This window comes from Petromyzon marinus, unplaced genomic scaffold (genome assembly GCF_048934315.1).
Source record: "Petromyzon marinus isolate PM22_M1 ecotype Great Lakes invasive population unplaced genomic scaffold, UKy_Petmar_22M1.pri1.0 PM_Scaffold_351, whole genome shotgun sequence".
In the NCBI taxonomy this organism is placed as follows: domain Eukaryota; kingdom Metazoa; phylum Chordata; class Hyperoartia; order Petromyzontiformes; family Petromyzontidae; genus Petromyzon; species Petromyzon marinus.
In genome coordinates, this window is record NW_027423337.1 from 84,719 (window position 1) to 106,047 (window position 21,329).

General features: G+C 52.6%; 1 protein-coding gene and 1 long non-coding RNA gene across 2 annotated transcripts in view; both read left to right on the forward strand.

Moving 5' to 3' along the window:
- The window catches only part of LOC116938077 (G protein-coupled receptor kinase 3), a 46,767-nt gene extending 40,809 nt beyond the window's left edge, over positions 1–5,958 (forward strand). The window contains exon 14 of the mRNA XM_076064174.1: positions 1,185–5,958. Coding sequence (XP_075920289.1) covers positions 1,185–1,346 — 162 coding nt within the window. The 3' untranslated portion in view covers positions 1,347–5,958. The remainder of the gene's footprint in view (positions 1–1,184) is intronic.
- Positions 5,959–6,490: 532 nt separating this feature from the next.
- Positions 6,491–13,934, forward strand: LOC142923238 (uncharacterized). The gene is made up of 2 exons (XR_012940627.1): positions 6,491–6,983; positions 7,015–13,934. It is a non-coding gene; the product is annotated as an uncharacterized LOC142923238 (long non-coding RNA).
- The last annotated feature ends 7,395 nt before the right edge of the window (positions 13,935–21,329 follow it).

Consider the following 21,329-nt stretch of genomic DNA (forward strand, 5'->3'; position numbering starts at 1 on the left):
GAGTGAGTGGGGTGAGTGAGTTGGTGGGGTGAGTGAGTTGGTGGGTGAGTGAGTGAGTGGGGTGAGTGGGGTGAGTGGGGTGAGTGGGTGGGGTGAGTGGGTGGGTGAGTGGGTGGGTGGGTGGGGTGAGTGGGGTGAGTGGGTGGGTGGGGTCAGTGAGTGGGGTGAGTGGGTGGGTGGGGTGAGTGAGTGAAGTGAGTGAGTGGGTGGGGTGGGTGAGGTGAGTGGGATGAGTGAGTGGGGTGAGTGGGTGGGGTGAGTGGGTGGGGTGAGTGGGTGAGTGAGTGGGTGAGTGAGTGGGGTGAGTGGGGTGAGTGAGTGAGTGGGGTGAGTGAGTGAGTGAGTGGGTGAGTGGGGTGAGTGGGGTGAGTGAGTGGGGTGAGTGGGTGAGTTAGTGGGGTGAGTGAGTGAGTGAGTGGGGTGAGTGAGTGGGGTGAGTGAGTGGGGTGAGTGGGGTGAGTGGGGTGAGTGAGTGAGTGAGTGGGGTGAGTGAGTGGGGTGAGTGAGTGAGTGGGTGAGTGAGTGAGTGGGGTGAGTGAGTGAGTGAGTGGGGTGAGTGGGGTGAGTGAGTGAGTGGGATGAGTGGGTGAGTGGGTGAGTGAGTGAGTGGGGTGAGTGAGTGGGGTGAGTGAGTGGGTGGGGTAGTGGGGTGAGTGGGTGGGTGGGGTGAGTGAGTGAGGTGAGTGGGGTGAGTAGGGTGGGTGAGTGAGTGGGGTGAGTGGGTGGGGTGAGTGAGTGAGTGAGTGGGGTGAGTGAGTGACTGAGTGGGGTGAGTGAGTGAGTGGGGTGAGTGAGTGGGGTGAGTGAGTGGGGTGAGTGAGTGAGTGAGTGGGGTGAGTGGGGGTGAGTGGGGTGGGTGGGTGAGTGGGGTGAGTGGGTGAGTGAGTGGGTGAGTGAGTGGGTGAGTGAGTGGGTGAGTGGGGTGAGTGGGGTGAGTGGGTGGGTGGGGTCAGTGAGTGGGGTGAGTGGGTGGGTGGGGTGAGTGAGTGAAGTGAGTGAGTGGGTGGGGTGGGTGAGGTGAGTGGGATGAGTGGGTGGGTGGGGTGGGTGGGTGAGTGGGGTGAGTGGACCTGTGTCTAGCGATGTGTCTAGTCACCATCCATGACCGTGCGTACCCCCCACTGCCCCCCCACCACTCCCCCCCACCACCCCCCCACCACTCCCCCCCCCCCCACCACGGTCAGAGCGAGCCGGAGTTTGTGCAGTGGCGAAAGGAGCTGCTGGTCACCTTCCAGGAGGCTCAGCGTCTGCTGCGGCGTGGGCCCAAGATGCTGAACAAAAGTCGCTCCTCGTCAGAGGAGCTGAGCAAGGCGACACTCACTCAGCGTAGCAGCAACGGCCTCTAGCAGGGAGCACTCACCACTCACCACTCACCCTCACCACTCACCACTCACTCACCCTCACCACTCACCCACTCACCACTCACTCAGCGTAGCAGCAACGGCCTCTAGCAGGGAGCACTCACCACTCACCACTCACCCTCACCACTCACCACTCACTCACCCTCACCACTCACCCACTCACCACTCACTCAGCGTAGCAGCAACGGCCTCTAGCAGGGAGCACTCACCACTCACCCTCACCACTCACACTCACCACTCACTCACTCACCCCTCACCACTCACCACTCACCCACTCACCACTCACCCACTCACTCACTCACCACTCACCCACTCACCACTCACTCACCACTCACTCACCACTCACCACTCACTCAGCGTAGCAGCAACGGCCTCTAGCAGGGAGCACTCACCACTCACCCTCACCACTCACACTCACCACTCACTCACTCACCCCTCACCACTCACCACTCACCCTCACCACTCACCACTCACTCAGCGTAGCAGCAACGGCCTCTAGCAGGGAGCACTCACCACTCACCCTCACCACTCACACTCACCACTCACTCACCCCTCACCACTCACCACTCACCACTCACCCACTCACCACTCACCCACTCACCACTCACTCACCACTCACTCACTCACCACTCACCCACTCACCACTCACCACTCACTCACTCACACACTCACTCACCACTCACCACTCACCCACTCACCCCTCACCACTCACCCTCACCACTCACCCCTCACCACTCACCAGGCCACCTCGCCACACCACCCAGCACTCACCGTCACTCAGTCACTCAGTCAGTCACTCAGTCACTCACTCACTCAGTCAGTCAGTCAGTCACTCGGTCAGTCAGTCACTCGGTCAGTCACTCAGTCACTCGGTCAGTCACTCAGTCACTCGGTCAGTCACTCAGTCACTCGGTCACTCAGTCAGTCACTCAGTCACTCGGACATGCAATCACTCAGTCAGTCAGTCACTCAGTCAGTCAGTCAGTCACTCAGTCAGTCACTCAGTCACTCGGACATGCAATCACTCAGTCAGTCACTCAGTCACTCAGTCAGTCACTCAGTCAGTCACTCAGTCACTCGGCCAGTCACTCGGCCATTCACCACTTGGTCACGCAGTCCTCTAGCAAGCCACTAGCCAGCTACTTACTCAGCCACTTACTCAGCCACTTACTCAGCCACTTACTCTGCCACTTACTCAGCCACTTACTCAGCCAGTCACTCGGCCAGTCACTCGGCCACTTACTCAGCCAGTCACTCAGTCACTTACTCAGCCAGTCACTCAGTCACTTACTCAGCCAGTCACTCAGTCACTTACTCAGTCACTTACTCAGCCAGTCACTTACTCAGTCACTTACTCATCCACTTACTCAGCCAGTCACTCAGCCACTTACTCAGTCACTTACTCAGCCAGTCACTCAGCCAGTCATTCAGCCACTTACTCAGTCACTTACTCAGCCAGTCACTCAGCCAGTCATTCAGCCACTTACTCAGCCAGTCACCCAGCCAGTCACTCAGCCACTTACTCAGCCAATTACTCAGCCAGTCACTCAGTCACTTACTCTGTCACTTACTCAGTCACTTACTCAGCCACTTACTCAGCCAGTCACTCAGCCACTTACTCAGTCACTTATTCAGCCAGTCACTCGGCCAGTCACTCAGCCACTTACTCAGTCACTTACTCAGCCAGTCACTCAGCCAGTCATTCAGCCACTTACTCAGCCAGTCACTCAGCCAGTCACTCAGCCACTTACTCAGCCAATTACTCAGCCAGTCACTCAGTCACTTACTCTGTCACTTACTCAGTCACTTGCTCAGCCACTTACTCAGCCAGTCACTCAGCCACTTACTCAGCCAGTCACTCAGCCACTTACTCAGCCAGTCACTCGGCCAGTCACTCAGCCACTTACTCAGTCACTTACTCAGCCAGTCACTCCCTCCCTTCCCCCCCCCCCTCAGTGCCCCGCCCCCCCCCCCTCAGTCACTTAGCCAGTCAGTCACTCAGTCAGCCAGTCACTCAGTTAGCCAGTCACTCGGTCACTCAGTTAGCCAGTCATTCGGTCACTCAGTTAGCCAGTCACTCAGTTAGGCAGTCACTCGTTCACTCAGTTAGCCAGTCATTCGGTCACTCAGTTAGCCAGTCACTCGGTCACTCAGCCATCCAATCACTCGGTCACTCAGCCAGCCAGTCACTCAGCCAGTCACTCAGCCAGTCACTCAGCAAGTCACTCGGTCAGAGAGAGACTCACAGAGAGAGACTCACACAGAGAGACTCACACAGAGAGACTCACAGAGAGAGACTCACACAGAGAGACTCACACAGAGAGACTCACACACACAGGGAGACTCACAGGGAGACTCACACAGAGAGACTCACACAGAGAGAGACTCACACAGAGAGACTCACACAGAGAGAGACTCACACACACACAGAGACTCACAGAGAGACTCACAGAGAGAGACTCACAGAGAGAGACTCACACAGAGAGACTCACACAGAGAGAGACTCACACACACAGGGAGACTCACAGGGAGACTCACAGAGAGAGACTCACAGAGAGAGAGACTCACACACCACACAGAGACTCACAGGGAGACTCACAGAGAGAGACTCACAGAGAGAGACTCACACAGAGAGACTCACACAGAGAGAGACTCACACACACAGGGAGACTCACAGGGAGACTCACACAGAGAGACTCACAGAGAGAGACTCACACAGAGAGAGACTCACACACACACAGAGACTCACAGAGAGACTCACAGAGAGAGACTCCCAGACCCATGGTTCGAACCCAGGCACTGTGTCTCTGTGTCTGTGTCTCTGTGTGTCTCTGTGTGTCTCTGTGTGTCTCTGTCTCTAGCAGGCTGTAGGGGCAAGTGCTGTGAGTAGCGAGTAGCAGCACCTACACACACACAGAGGGGGTGGGTGGCTACCAGCACCACGCCCGGCCGCCTTTGTCTCTCCCCCAGTGCTGGCGATGTTCACCACACACCACAGCTACACCAGGTAGCACTCAGTTGAGGCCGAGTCGACCTAGGGGAGGCCCTGGACCAGATCAGGTCATCTCTATCGGCGGTGTTGATGGTCGTGAGCGGGAATCGAACCCAGGTCGCCGGGTTTGTAGTGCGGCGTGGCGCTAAGTCGCAGTGCGCTGGGCCGGGTTTCGGGCTGAGTAAACCTAGGTGGGGGTCAGGCAGGGGAGGGGCGGGGGGGGTCTACATGGGGGGAGTGCAGAGTCACCACTCGATGTGTGAGGACATGGATGGTGATGGTGGTGGTGGTGATGGTGGTGGTGTTGGTGGTGATGATGGTGGTGATGATGGTGGTGTTGGTGATGATGGTGGTGTTGATGGTGATGGTGGTGTTGATGGTGGTGTTGATGGTGATGGTGGTGGTGTTGATGGTGGTGGTGTTGATGGTGGTGATGGTGTTGATGGTGGTGTTGATGGTGGTGGTGGTGATGGTGTTGGTGGTGGTGTTGGTGGTGTTGTTATGATCGTCGTCGTCATCACGATCATCGTCGTCATCACGGGGGGAGGGGCTAGGGGGGGAGGGGATAGGGGTGGAGGGGCTAGGGGGAGGGGCTAGGGGGTGGTCTCTGTTCGTGTGCTCAGTAACTTTGTGTGGGTTTTGGTGCAACTGGTTCATTATTTTTTATATTTTTTGTGTTGTTTGAGTTTTATATATCGATCTGTCATCTCTCCTTGTCTCTCTCGATTGTAGATCACGGATTATAGATCACGGGTTATAGATCACGGGTTGTAGATCACGGGTTATAGATCACCAATGATTGACGCTCAATCGATAGCGGGGGTGCCGGTGCTGCTCAGCGTGGAAGACGAAAGAGAGAGAGGGGGGACAGGGAGAGAGGCAATGAGAGAGGCAATGAGACAGAGAGAGAGAGGGAGGGAGAGAGATAATGAGACAGAGAGAGAGAGAGCAATGAGAGAGAGAGAGGGAGGGAGAGGTGATAAGGGAGAGAGATAATGAGAGAGAGAGATAGAGAGAGAGGTGTATGATAGAGAGAGGCAATGAGATAGAGAGAGGGAGGGAGAGAGAGGGAGGGAGAGAGATAATGAGACAGAGAGAGAGAGAGGGGGAGGGAGAGAGAGGGAGGGAGAGGTGATAAGGGAGAGAGATAATGAGAGAGATAGAGAGAGAGGTGTATGATAGAGGTGTATGATAGAGAGAGGGAGAGAGATAATGAGAGAGAGAGAGGTGTATGATAGAGAGAGGGAGAGAGATAATGAGAGAGATAGAGAGAGAGGTGTATGATAGAGAGAGGGAGATAATGAGAGAGATAGAGAGAGAGAGAGAGGTGTATGATAGAGAGAGGGAGTGAGTGAGAGAGTCATCACTGGACAGGGCTCCGTGTGTGACGATCGTGAGCTTTCTATATTTTACTAAAACCACCGCCACCACCATCCCCATCAATCAATTTTATTTGTTATTATAGATAATGTCATTGTTTATCATTGTTATTATAGATAATGTCATTGTTTATCATTGTTATTATAGATAATGTAATTGTTTATCATTGTTATTATAGATAATGTCATTGTTTATCATTGTTATTATAGATAATGTCATTGTTTATCATTGTTGTTGTTGTGGCGATTGCTTGATGACGATTACGCCCATTCGCGTGTCCCCTGTACATAGCCCCCCCCCACTATCACCCCCCACTATCACCCCCCCCCACTATCACCCCCCCCCCCACTATCACCCCCCCCAAAATCCCCCCCCCACTATCACCCCCCCCCCACTATCACTATCACCCCCCCCAAAATCCCCCCCCCACTATCACCCCCCCACTATCACCCCCCCACTATCACCCCCCCACTATCACCCCCCCCACTATCACTATCACCCCCCCCAAATCCCCCCCACTATCACCCCCCCCCACTATCACCCCCCACTATCACTCCTCCCCCCACTATCACCCACCCCCCCACTATCACCCCCCCCACTATCACCCCCCACTATCACCCCCCCCCACTATCACCCCCCCCCACTATCACCCCCCCCCCCCCCACTATCACCCCCCCCACTATCACCCCCCACTATCACCACCCCCACTATCACCCCCCCACTATCACCCCTCCCCCCCTACTATCACCCCCCCCACTATCACCCACCCACTATCACCCCCCCCCCCCCCCCACTATCACCCACCCACGACCACCAGTGCATAAGCTTCTGTTTTCCATGCCCGTCGCGACAACCGTGTTGGGTTGCATGCAACCTTTGTGTCTCTGGGACCCAGGTTGCTGACAACTTGTGTCTGGGACCCAGGTTGCTGACAACTTGTGTGTCTCTGAGACCCAGGTTGCTGACAACTTGTGTGTCTCTGAGACCCAGGTTGCTGACAACTTGTGTGTCTCTGAGACCCAGGTTGCTGACAACTTGTGTGTCTCTGGGACCCAGGTTGCTGACAACTTGTGTATCTGAGACCCAGGTTGCTGACAACTTGTGTGTCTCTGAGACCCAGGTTGCTGACAACTTGTGTGTCTCTGAGACCCAGGTTGCTGACAACTTGTGTGTCTCTGGGACCCAGGTTGCTGACAACTTGTGTATCTGAGACCCAGGTTGCTGACAACTTGTGTGTCTCTGGGACCCAGGTTGCTGACAACTTGTGTATCTGAGACCCAGGTTGCTGACAACTTGTGTGTCTCTGGGACCCAGGTTGCTGACAACTTGTGTGTCTCTGAGACCCAGGTTGCTGACAACTTGTGTGTCTCTGAGACCCAGGTTGCTGACAACTTGTGTGTCTCTGAGACCCAGGTTGCTGACAACTTGTGTGTCTCTGAGACCCAGGTTGCTGACAACTTGTGTGTCTCTGAGACCCAGGTTGCTGACAACTTGTGTGTCTCTGAGACCCAGGTTGCATGCAACTTGTGTGTCTCTGGGACCCAGGTTGCTGACAACTTGTGTGTCTCTGAGACCCAGGTTGCTGACAACTTGTGTGTCTCTGGGACCCAGGTTGCTGACAACTTCTGTGTCTGAGACCCAGGTTGCTGACAACTTGTGTGTCTCTGGGACCCAGGTTGCATGTAACTTGTGTGTCTCTGGGACCCAGGTTGCTGACAACTTGTGTGTCTCAGACCCAGGTTGCATGCAACTTGTGTCTTGGCTGTGGGAAGGAGAGTTTTGGTTCGTGCGTGTGTGCGTCAATGCCAAAAGATGTTTTAATAATTGTTAAACTATAAAGTGAAAACGAAGGCTCTGTTTGTCGTAGACGGCTGTAACGACCTGGCTGGGTAGCAGCTAAACCCAGCGGCTGATACCATCATCACCATTGTTATCGTCGGCCCACCGTGATGATGATGATGACGACGATGATGATGGAGAGACGCAAACTCCAAATGTGCAGCAGCAGCAGCGGCAGTAGGGCATCGTCACGTTCCGGGGTCGAACCCGTGATCCTCCAACCCCACCACGGCGCGAGACTTGGGACATCGTTTGTCCCATGTTGAGATCCCTTTTTAGGCCTTTTAAGTTTGCGACAAAAGCGTCCAACGCCCGTATGAAGTTGCGTCTCGTAAAGTCGCAGACGTAACGCCGCCTTCCACCCGCTGAGAGTCTTTCAGACAAAACCAGAAGTGCTACTCGTGGACAAATCCCGGCGAGTGGTCCAGATTCTCGTCCCCAGCCACCACCACCACCCACCACCACCCACCACCACCACCCACCACCACCACCCACCACCCACCACCCACCACCACCACCACCCACCACCACCACCCACCACCACCACCCACCACCACCACCCACCACCACCCACCACCATCCACCACCACCACCACCACCACACCACCCACCACCACCACTGGTGTCCCGTAGCGCGCGAGATACTCAGCGGATTGCGACTTGCTCCACCCGAGCTGAAAGTCTTCCCGAATACTCGCCTAAGGCTGGCGAGACGAAGGCTGGCTGGCTGCTGCTGCTGTTGCTGCTGCTGTGTCTGCTGCTGTTGTGTCTCTCGTTAGCAGGCCAACCAGCAACCTGATAGGCACTGCGGGTCACTTGCCTGTTGCTGTGAGTTCCGTGTGCGCGCGTTTTTGCCGCGAGGGTTATAATGCAGAAGGCTCCCTTCTGCATTATGTGGGGAGCGGTGGTGCAGCGGTTAGCGCTACGCTGCGCTATAACCTGGCGACCCGGGTTCGATTCCCGCTCACGGCCAACACCACCGGTGACGATTATCTGAACCGGTCCCGGGCCTGCCCTAGGTCGACTCAGCCTCAAATGAGTACCTGGTGTAGCGGTGTGTAAACATCACCACTGGGGAGACAAAGGCGGTCGGGCGTGGTGCTGGCCACCCACCCCCTCGTGTACCGTTACCGGCCTTAAGAGGTGCTGCTCGCTAACAGCACTTGCCCCTACAGTGTGTTAAGGCTACATGGGGGATCTTTATCTTTGTGTTTAAACATCTTCACTCCTCGAACAGGGGGTGTGAAAAAACGACGACTCTTAGAATCCGTTTCAGTTCGACAGGAAAGCTTGCCGGAACATTATCATCCATCATAGAGGTTGTTGTGGTGTTAGATCGCGTCGGGGTATAAATGTTGTGTCGTGGAAACCCGCCACCACCCGACACAGCCAACTCGTAAGGGTTGTGTCACGTAAACAGAACGTGGCCAATTCGTCACTAGTACAGCACTAGTTAGTAGTGTATAGTGTAGTGTGTAGTGTATAGTGTAGCGTGTAGTGTATAGTGTAGTCTATAGTGTAGTGTATAGTGTAGTATACTGGTACAGCACTAGTGTATAGTGTAGTATACTGGTACAGCACTAGTGTGTAGTGTATAGTGTAGTGTATAGTGTAGTGTAGAGTATAGTGTAGTATACTGGTACAGCACTAGTGTATAGTGTAGTGTATAGTGTAGTGTAGTATACTGGTACAGCACTAGTGTATAGTGTAGTGTATATTGTAGTTTATAGTGTAGTGTATAGTGTAGTGTATAGTATAGTCTATAGTGTAGTGTATAGTGTATATTGTAGTGTATAGTAGTCTATAGTGTAGTATATAGTGTAGTGTAGAGTATAGTGTAGTATACTGGTACAGCACTAGTGTATAGTGTAGTGTATAGTCTAGTGTATAGTGTAGTGTATAGTGTAGTGTATAGTGTAGTGTATAGTGTAGTATACTGGTACACCACTAACCGGTTGTGTGTTGCAGGGCCAAGCCACAACATTCACAACCCGAGTACGACGTTTCGCCAGTAATGACGGAGCCAATTCGTTTGCCCAACTTTCCGATGCACTTTGCCTACCGCTGGCACATTGGCGACGCCGCTGTTTGGACGTTCGCTGTCAATGTCGCGTCGCTACGCCCGCCAGCACCACGCCACGCAGCATCAGCAGCAGCAGCAGCCAGCGAGTTCTCGTTATGCACGTGAACAGAACGTCGGCAGCTTGCTACGAGTTGAGCACTCGGTGATGATCATGTCGGTCGTCTCGTTCGTGATGGGCCAGCCAGCGCCGTTCCTGCACAAGTTAATTGTTAAACGTTGTTTAGGTAAATCGCTGCTTTAACACGTGGTGGTGATATTAGCCGTGAGAGGTTTATTTGTTTTGATTGAGGTTACATCGCGCGAATGATTATAAAGATATCAGTGTGTGTGTGTGTCTTTGGGTCACCATCACCGCCAACCAAGCTCCCAGCATGCTGGAATTGTGAACGATGGTGGTGGTGGGTGAACGATGGTGTGGTGGTGGTTGTTTGTGAACGGTGGTGGTGGTAGTGGTTGTTTGTGAACGGTGGTGGTTGTTTGTGAACGGTGGTGGGTGAACGATGGTGGTGGTGGTGGTTGTTTGTGAACGGTGGTGGTGGTGGTTGTTTGTGAACGATGGTGGTGGTGGGTGAACGATGGTGTGGTGGTGGTGGTTGTTTGTGAACGGTGGTGGTGGTGGGTGAACGATGGTGGTGGTTGTTTGTGAACGATGGTGGTGGTTGTTTGTGAACGGTGGTGGTGGTGGGTGAACGATGGTGGTGGTGGTGGTTGTTTGTGAACGATGGTGGTGGTGGGTGAACGATGGTGTGGTGGTGGTGGTTGTTTGTGAACGATGGAGTGGTGGTGGTGGTTGTTTGTGAACGATGGTGTGGTGGTGGTGGAACTCTCCAGCCCACACCCGGTAGGAGTGCTCAACCAGTCACGTAAATCGGTGTCTCTGGTTATTACACGGCAAGCCACCATTTGCTATTATTGGCTGTGTCGGGTGGTGGCAGGTTTGACGACACGTAGAGATGTTTACGCGCGATCAAACACACGCAGATTAAGCTCCGTGTGTTTGAGGCTGTGGTGAGGCGAGATCACAGTGTGGGGCTACTTGCTGTACTGCTGTACTGCTGTACTAGTGTACTAGTGTACTGCTGGACTAGTGTACTGCTGTACTAGTGTACTGCTGTACTAGTGTACTAGTGTACTGCTGCACTGCTGCACTGCTGTACTGCTGCACTGCTGTACTGCTGCACTGCTGTACTGCTGCACTGCTGTACTAGTGTACTGCTGTACTAGTGTACTGCTGTACTAGTGTACTAGTGTACTGCTGTACTAGTGTACTGCTGTACTAGTGTACTAGTGTACTGCTGTACTAGTGTGCTAGTGTACTGCTGGACTGCTGTACTGCTGCACTGCTGTACTAGTGTACTAGTGTACTGCTGCACTGCTGTACTAGTGTACTAGTGTACTGCTGTACTAGTGTACTGCTGTACTAGTGTGCTAGTGTACTGCTGGACTGCTGTACTAGTGTACTAGTGTACTGCTGTACTAGTGTACTGCTGTACTAGTGTACTAGTGCACTGCTGTACTGCTGTACTAGTGTACTAGTGTACTGCTGTACTAGTGTACTAGTGTACTGCTGTACTAGTGTACTGCTGTACTAGTGTGCTAGTGTACTGCTGGACTGCTGTACTAGTGTACTAGTGTACTGCTGTACTAGTGTACTGCTGTACTAGTGTACTAGTGCACTGCTGTACTGCTGTACTAGTGTACTAGTGTACTGCTGTACTAGTGTACTAGTGTACTGCTGTACTAGTGTACTGCTGTACTAGTGTGCTAGTGTACTGCTGGACTGCTGTACTAGTGTACTAGTGTACTGCTGTACTAGTGTACTGCTGTACTAGTGTACTAGTGCACTGCTGTACTGCTGTACTAGTGTACTAGTGTACTGCTGTACTAGTGTACTAGTGTACTGCTGTACTAGTGTACTGCTGTACTAGTGTGCTAGTGTACTGCTGGACTGCTGTACTAGTGTACTAGTGTACTGCTGTACTGCTGTACTAGTGTACTGCTGTACTAGTGTACTGCTGTACTAGTGTACTAGTGTACTGCTGCACTGCTGTACTGCTGCACTGCTGTACTGCTGCACTGCTGTACTGCTGTACTGCTGCACTGCTCTACTAGTGTACTGCTGTACTAGTGTACTAGTGTACTGCTGTACTAGTGTACTGCTGTACTGCTGCACTGCTGTACTGCTGTACTAGTGTACTGCTGTACTGCTGCACTCGTGTACTGCTGTACTAGTGTACTGCTGTACTGCTGTACTCGTGTACTGCTGTACTAGTGCACTGCTGTACTGCTGCACTGCCATTCGGCCTCTAAGCCGTCGCCCGTATTCCTCAGCCTGGGCTGTTTGCTCCACAGACAAAGATCCCCCAGGTAGCCTCTAGCAGGCTGTAGGGGCAAGTGCTGCGAGTAGCAGCACCTACACACACAGACAAAGATCCCCCAGGTAGCCTCTAGCAGGCTTTTGGCCGCCTTTGTACTCCACACCGCAACCAGGTAACTCATTTGAGGCTAAGTCGACCTAGGGGAGGCGGTCCAGGGACCGGTTGTTCAGATAATCGCTATCCACAGGTGGCCGTGGGCGGGAATCGAACTCGGGTTCTCTGGCGGGGTCGTAGCGCTCGCAACGTTCTGTGGACGTTGCCCGGTCCCAGCGGTGTTATCAGAGGGGGGGGGGGGGGGTCTGGGGGTGACCCCCACCCACCACCCCCCCCCACCACCCCCCACCCCAGGCCGATCTCAGTGACTTCTGGGGTGGGTCCCAATTTTATTTGTCGCGGCCTTTTGGTCACTGTAGTCTCATTCCCTGGCCCTGCTTGGCCCCCGATCCGCCCGCAACTCCCCATCATCATCATCACCGTCATCATCACCGTCGTCATCATCATCACCGTCGTCATCGTCATCATCGTCGTCGTCATCCTGCCCTGAGCCAGACCCTCGGAGTGATGCCACCTGGCCCCGTCCCCCAACTTCCCATCTTCCTCCGCCCTGGTAGGTGAGCGGGAGGAGCAGTCGTAGTAGTAGCAGCAGTCGTAGCAGCGTAACCAACCACTTTGTACCAACTTGCGTGCCAATATTTTACAACAAAGACTCTTAGCAGCAGCAGCAGCAGCTGCAGCTTGCTTACACGGATAGACGCGTGCGTGTAGCGTGCGTGTTAGTGTACATAACACTGCAAAGCCGGGGCCCGCGTTCGTCGCTGTGTTAATTAATGTGTGTGCGTGCGTGCCGTAGTTAGTAGGGGTTGGGGTGTAGTAGCCTCGTGTGGTGGTGGTGGTGTAGCAGCAGCAGCAGAAGAAGCAGAAGCAGATGACGTCGGAGCTGCGACGTCTCGTTTGCGTGCGGCAGTGCGGGCACTTTGTGTCCGTGCCTAAACCACTTATTTAATTCCCTCCTCCCCCCACACACCCACCCACACCCCCCCCACACACACCCCCACACACACACACACCCACCCACACACACACCCACACACACACACCCCCCCACACACACACACCCACCCACATACACACACCCCCCCACACACACACCCACACACCCCCCCACACACACCCACACACACCCACACCTACCCCCCTAAATTTCGCGTGTCGTTTTTTTTATCCCCCACACACACACCCCCACACACCCCCACACACACCCACCCACACATACACCCACACATACACCCACACACACTCCCCACACACACCCCCACACACACACACCCACACCTACCCCCCCTAAATTTCGCGTGTCGTTTTTTTTATCCCCCACACACACCCACACGTCGTCGTTTTCGTTGTCACGCGTTGGTTGGGTTTTGTTGTTGTTATTGTTGTTGTTGTGTCGACGGGAAGAGCTTTTACGCTTTCGCAAAATGAAAACTCACCGCAGAGGTGCATTATTATTATTACTACTTCTATCGTCGTTATTATCGTCCGCGTCGTTCGTCGTTATAATTTTGTTGAATCGTAATTCCTTGCGAACCGTGCGGGTGCCGGTGCGGTGGTGGGGTTTGTCGTTGTGGGGGGGTTGTGTGTGTGGGGGGTTGTGTGTGTGTGTGGGGGGTTGTGGGGTTTGTGTGTGGGGGGGAGATTTTAGTCTTAGTTTTAAGTTAACAAAAAAATAAACGCAAAGGAAAGATGACGAAAATCGAACCGACAACCCCCGAGGTTTGACCACGATTCCCGCCCGCCCGCCTGTGTAACCCGACGCACCGTCCGTCGTCCGTCTCTACCGATTTCCACCGTCTCTCTCTCTCACCTTTGGGCTAATAAACGCGCATGGCATGCGAAAAGTCCACTGGCGAGAGCGCAGCGTCTGTCAGAACACCGCCAACGCGGAGCCTCTTGAGAGGCCGCTACACCCCCTCATTTTGTTTACCACCGCCACAAAATTGATCCGTGCGTTTTACCGCGGCATCTTACCGGAGGGTTTTACCGGAGTGTCCCAGTGTCTAGCGGAGTGTCCCAGTGTCTACCGGAGTGTCCCAGTGTCTACCACAATGTCCCAGTGTCTACCACAGTGTCCCAGTGTCTACCGGAGTGTCCCAGTGTCTAGCGGAGTGTCCCAGTGTCTACCGGAGTGTCCCAGTGTCTACCACAATGTCCCAGCATCTACCACAATGTCCCAGTGTCTACCATAATGTCTCAGTGTCTACCACAGTGTCCCAGTGTCTACCGGAGTGTCCCAGTGTCTAGCGGAGTGTCCCAGTGTCTACCACAATGTCCCAGTGTCTACCGGAGTATCCCAGTGTCTACCACAATGTCCCAGTGTCTACCACAATGTCCCAGTGTCTACCAGAGTGTCCCAGTGTCTACCACAATGTCCCAGTGTCTACCGGAGTGTCCCAGTGTCTACCACAATGTCCCAGTGTCTACCACAATGTCCCAGTGTCTACCACAATGTCCCAGTGTCTACCAGAGTGTCCCAGTGTCTACCACAATGTCCCAGTGTCTACCACAATGTCCCAGTGTCTACCGGAGTGTCCCAGTGTCTACCACAATGTCCCAGTGTCTACCACAATGTCCCAGTGTCTACCGGAGTGTCCCAGTGTCTACCACAATGTCCCAGTGTCTACCGGAGTGTCCCAGTGTCTACCACAATGTCCCAGCATCTATCACAATGTCCCAGTGTCTACCGGAGTGTCCCAGTGTCTACCACAATGTCCCAGTGTCTACCACAATGTCCCAGTGTCTACCAGAGTGTCCCAGTGTCTACCACAATGTCCCAGTGTCTACCGGAGTGTCCCAGTGTCTACCACAATGTCCCAGTGTCTACCACAATGTCCCAGTGTCTACCAGAGTGTCCCAGTGTCTACCACAATGTCCCAGTGTCTACCACAGTGTCCCAGTGTCTACCACAATGTCCCAGTGTCTACAACAGTGTCTCAGTGTCTACCACAGTGTCCCAGTGTCTACCACAATGTCCCAGTGTCTACCACAGTGTCCCAGTGTCTACCACAGTGTCCCAGTGTCTACCACAATGTCCCAGTGTCTACCACAGTGTCCCAGTGTCTACCACAGTGTCCCAGTGTCTACCAGAGTGTCCCAGTGTCTACCACAATGTCTCCAGTGTCTACCGGAGTGTCCCAGTGTCTACCACAGTGTCCCAGTGTCTACCAGAGTGTCCCAGTGTCTACCACAATGTCCCAGTGTCTACCACAATGTCCCAGTGTCTACCACAGTGTCCCAGTGTCTACCGGAGTGTCCCAGTGTCTACCACAATGTCCCAGTGTCTACCACAATGTCCCAGTGTCTACCAGAGTGTCCCAGTGTCTACCACAATGTCCCAGTGTCTACCACAATGTCCCAGTGTCTACCACAATGTCCCAGTGTCTACCGGAGCGTCCCAGTGTCTAGCGGAGTGTCCCAGTGTCTACCACAATGTCCCAGCATCTACCACAATGTCCCAGTGTCTACCACAATGTCTCAGTGTCTACCACAGTGTCCCAGTGTCTACCGCAGTGTCCCAGTGTCTACCACAGTGCCCCAGTGTCTACCGGAGTGTCCCAGTGTCTACCGGAGTGTCCCAGTGTCTACCACAATGTCTCAGTGTCTACCGGAGTGTCCCAGTGTCTACCGGAGTGTCCCAGTGTCTACTACAATGTCCCAGTGTCTACCACAATGTCCCAGTGTCTACCGGAGTGTCCCAGTGTCTACCATAATGTTTCAGTTTCTACCACAGTGTCCCAGTGTCTACCGGAGTGTCCCAGTGTCTACCACAATGTCCGAGTGTCTACCGGAGTGTCCTGGCGTTTACCACAATGTCCCAGTGTCTACCACAGTGTCCCAGTGTCTACCGGAGTGTCCCAGTGTCTACCACAATGTCCCAGTGTCTACCGGAGTGTCCCAGTGTCTACCGCAGTGTCCCAGTGTCTACCATAATGTCCCAGTGTCTACCACAGTGACCCAGTGTCTACCACAATGTCCCAGTGTCTACCGGAGTGTCCCAGTGTGTACCACAATGTCCCAGTGTCTACCGGAGTGTCCCAGTGTCTAGCACAATGTCCCAGTGTCTACCACAGTGTCCCAGTGTCTACCGGAGTGTCCAAGTGTCTATCACAATGTCCCAGTATCTACCACAATGTCCCAGTGTCTACCGGAGTGTCCCAGTGTCTACCACAATGTCCCAGTGTCTACCAGAGTGTCCCAGTGTCTACCATAATGTCTCAGTGTCTACCACAGTGTCCCAGTGTCTACCGCAGTGTCCCAGTGTCTACCACAGTGTCCCAGTGTCTACCGTAGTGTCCCAGTGTCTACCGGAGTGTCCCAGTGTCTACCACAATGTCTCAGTGTCTACCGGAGTGTCCCAGTGTCTACCGGAGTGTCCCAGTGTCTACTACAATGTCCCAGTGTCTACCACAATGTCCCAGTGTCTACCGGAGTGTCCCAGTGTCTCCCATAATGTTTCAGTGTCTACCACAGTGTCCCAGTGTCTACCGGAGTGTCCCAGTGTCTACCACAATGTCCGAGTGTCTACCGGAGTGTCCTGGCGTTTACCACAATGTCCCAGTGTCTACCACAGTGTCCCAGTGTCTACCGGAGTGTCCCAGTGTCTACCACAATGTCCCAGTGTCTACCGGAGTGTCCCAGTGTCTACCGCAGTGTCCCAGTGTCTACCATAATGTCCCAGTGTCTACCACAGTGACCCAGTGTCTACCACAATGTCCCAGTGTCTACCGGAGTGTCCCAGTGTCTACCGGAGTGTCCCAGTGTGTACCACAATGTCCCAGTGTCTACCGGAGTGTCCCAGTGTCTAGCACAATGTCCCAGTGTCTACCACAGTGTCCCAGTGTCTACCGGAGTGTCCAAGTGTCTATCACAATGTCCCAGTATCTACCACAATGTCCCAGTGTCTACCGGAGTGTCCCAGTGTCTACCACAATGTCCCAGTGTCTACCAGAGTGTCCCAGTGTCTACCATAATGTCTCAGTGTCTACCACAGTGTCCCAGTGTCTACCGCAGTGTCCCAGTGTCTACCACAGTGTCCCAGTGTCTACCGGAGTGTCCCAGTGTCTACCACAATGTCCCAGTGTCTACCACAGTGTCCCAGTGTCTACCGGAGTGTCCCAGTGTCTACCACAATGTCCCAGTGTCTACCACAGTGTCCCAGTGTCTACCGGAGTGTCCCAGTGTCTACCACAATGTCCCAGTGTCTACCACAGCGTCCCAGTATCTACCGGAGTGTCCCAGTGTCTACCGGAGTGTCCCAGTGTCTACCATAATGTCTCAGTGTCTACCACAGTGTCCCAGTGTCTACCGCAGTGTCCCAGTGTCTACCACAGTGTCCCAGTGTCTACCACAGTGTCCCAGTGTCTACCGCAGTGTCCCAGTGTCTACCACAGTGTCCCAGTGTCTACCGGAGTGTCCCAGTGTCTACCGGAGTGTCCCAGTGTCTACCACAATGTCCCAGTGTCTATCGGAGTGTCCCAGTGTCTACCACAATGTCTCAGTGTCTACCGGAGTGTCCCAGTGTCTACCACAATGTCCCAGTGTCTACCGGAGTGTCCCAGTGTCTACTACAATGTCCCAGTGTCTACCACAATGTCCCAGTGTCTACCACAATGTCCCAGTGTCTACCGGAGTATCCCAGTGTCTACCATAATGTCTCAGTGTCTACCACAGTGTCCCAGTGTCTATCGGAGTGTCCCAGTGTCTACCACAATGTCCCAGTGTCTACTACAATGTCCCAGTGTCTACCACAATGTCCCAGTGTCTACCACAGTGTCCCAGTGTCTACCTGAGTGTCCCAGTGTCTACCAGAGTGTCCCAGTGTCTACCACAATGTCCCAGTGTCTACCGGAGTGTCCCAGTGTCTACCGCAGTGTCCCAGTGTCTACCATAATGTCCCAGTGTCTACCACAGTGCCCCAGTGTCTACCACAATGTCCCAGTGTCTACCGGAGTGTCCCAGTGTCTACCGGAGTGTCCCAGTGTGTACCACAATGTCCCAGTGTCTACCGGAGTGTCCCAGTGTCTACCACAATGTCCCAGTGTCTACCACAGTGTCCCAGTGTCTACCGGAGTGTCCAAGTGTCTATCACAATGTCCCAGTATCTACCACAATGTCCCAGTGTCTACCACAATGTCCCAGTGTCTACCACAGTGTCCCAGTGTCTACCGGAGTGTCCCAGTGTCTACCACAATGTCCCAGTGTCTACCACAGTGTCCCAGTGTCTACCGGAGTGTCCAAGTGTCTACCACAATGTCCGAGTGTCTACCGGAGTGTCCCAGTGTCTACCGGAGTATCCCAGTGTCTACCGCAGTGTCCCAGTGTCTACTGGAGTGTCTCAGTGTCTACCACAGTGTCCCAGTGTCTACCGGAGTGTCCCAGTGTCTACCACAATGTCCCAGTGTCTACCACAATGTCCCAGTGTCTACCACAATGTCCCAGTGTCTACCATAATGTCTCAGTGTCTACCACAGTGTCCCAGTGTCTACCGCAGTGTCCCAGTGTCTACCACAGTGTCCCAGTGTCTACCGGAGTGTCCCAGTGTCTACCGGAGTGTCCGAGCATCTACCGGAGTGTCCCAGTGTCTACTACAATGTCCCAGTGTCTACCGGAGTGTCCCAGTGTCTACCGGAGTATCCCAGTGTCTACCGCAGTGTCCCAGTGTCTACCACAGTGTCCCAGCATCTACCGGAGTGGCCTAGTATCTACCGGAGTGTCCCAGTGTCTACCACAACGTCCCAGTGTCTACTACATTGTTCCAGTGTCTACCACAATGTCCCAGTATCTACCACAATGTCTCAGTGTCTACCACAATGTCCCAGTTTCTACCACAATGTCCCAGTGTCTACCACAATGTCCCAGTGTCTACCGGAGTGTCCCAGTGTCTACCGGAGTGTCCCAGTGTCTTCCACAATGTCCCAGTGTTGGCTACAACCGGAGATAGGGGGGAGCCCATTGGGGTGCCCTCTGTTTGTAGAAAGTTCCATTCCAGGTGAAGTATGTGTTGGGTAAGCAATGTCTCACCAGGGGGGGGGGGGGGGGGGTACATCAGTATGCAGTCCTTGAACCAGGTCTTCAATGATAGCGATGGTGTCAGGTACCGGGACTTTGGTGAACAAGGACACCACATCCACATCAAAACTGACAAGTCGTCTTGGGACAGGGAAATGCCTTTGATTGTCGATACCAGGTGAGTACATTAGAGAAACCAAACGACATTTCTCGGACCGCATCCGCGAACATAAAGCAGACTTGAAACACGGTAGAACGAACTCCTCTGCCGTGGCGGATCACTGTTATAATTCAGTGGGCTCACATGACATTGACTTCTCCAAGACGGAGGTTCTTTACAAACCAACCGGCTACCATGAGAGATTCGTTCATGAGGCCATTCACATATACACGCACAGAGACAATTTCAACCGAGAAGATGGATTCTGGATTAGTAACCATTGGAAAGATGTTTTAAACCATTTCCGTTCTTAATTAATTGTATTTTACGATGACGTTCAGACCGCAGCTCTTTCGCTGGCATTGACTCTTAATACCTCTCACACCACGGTTAATGGTATAGTTTACAGCATGGAGTATAACTGCGCCTCGCAGCTGTCTCTCTCTCCTTCCTGTGTTTCGACCATGGATGAACTCGTCCGTCTGAACGAGACCCGTAGCTATCCGTGTTGCTAAAGTTAAGGGTAAGAATCCACCCATTTTTCGCCATATAGCATTGTGATATACAACGATTTATTATTGGTAGCTTAGCTGATTGGAGAATATATAGAGTTTATTGATAACATTGAGGTAATTTATATTTTAGTTTTTTATTGGTTCACTATGTAGTATTCATTATATATTGTACTGTATACCCAGTTACTGTGAATAGCTCAGATGTGTAGGCCTTGACTTCAACATAGCCATTTCTGTGACCAGTCACAAGCTAATCACTCAGTTATTTCAATGCTAAATTCGCCTAGTTATTTCAATGCTAAATTATCCTGTTTGGTTTGTACTAGGTGTCTCTGTGAATGTATATGCTCTGACTTTATCATAGCTATTTCTGTGACCAGTTACAAGCTAATCACTCAGCTATTTCAATGCTAAATTCTATGCTAATTCCTTGGTCAAGGGGTGCCTCTGCGGATGTGTATGCTTTAACTTTAACATAGCCATTTCTGTGACCAGTCACAAGCTAATCACTCAGCCATTTCAATGCTAAATTCAATGCTAATTCCTTTGTCAAGGTGCTTTGTTTCTTCTCACACAACTTAAAGGTCGCGATCTGAGCGTGGCTTTTTCACTCCAGCGCTGTCCTCCAGACAGTCTCGTCCCTTCACCTGATGAAGGCCGCTTGTGTTGTGGCCAAAACGTCGTGAGAATATTATTGTGTTATTTTATTTTATCAATTTATTATTTTATTCTCATTCAACGTGACTTTGCCGAAAGAACCAAAGAAGATGAATCCTTGCAGTCACGAAAGCTTTTAAATCGAAATTTAACCGCCTCTACGGAGAGGGATTCCACACAACCTTAAGATCATTCAACAAACTCCGGGATAAGAAGGCTCAACTAATCGAGTCTCTCACCTTTCTGAAGAGATGCCGCGACTCTAAGGTAATACCAACCGCATTTACACTAACCTCTGCTGCTGCAACTTCTCTCAATGCAAAACGAATTCTAGCTAGAACTAGCTTCGCTCTTATCTCGGAAAAAATCAGACTTACACCGAACTCGATCAGTTAGACAAGACACTCTACAAATCACACTTAACATTGACAGCAACAATGTCTACATCGGATTGGGAACATTTAGACAATATGACTACCTCTTCGGCTGCCACTATGTCGACCAAATGTAGGGACAATTTGATTTCCAAATTCAATCACCTCTCCAACAAAAAATCGGATCCACACCGAAAAGATAGACGTCAACAAAGTCGTAATTAATCGCAGTAACAGTTCCATTTCTAATGGTCTGAAATCCGTTTTAGCTAAAGGTCTAAACTTTTCTGTCACACCGAGACACTTACCGGTTAATGATATCATTGCCCATGTCGACGTTGCACTCAAGGGCTTGAGTAACATCTCTGCAGACGTAGCAAGATCTGAAATCGCTGCAACCCTCAAAAACGCTAAGTTGCCACCCAGCAACATCAGCAAAGACGAACGTTTTGAATTATCTCAATTAAAAAAGAGAGATGATATTGTCCTCTCAGCCAACAAGGGCAATGCCACTGTCATCATGGA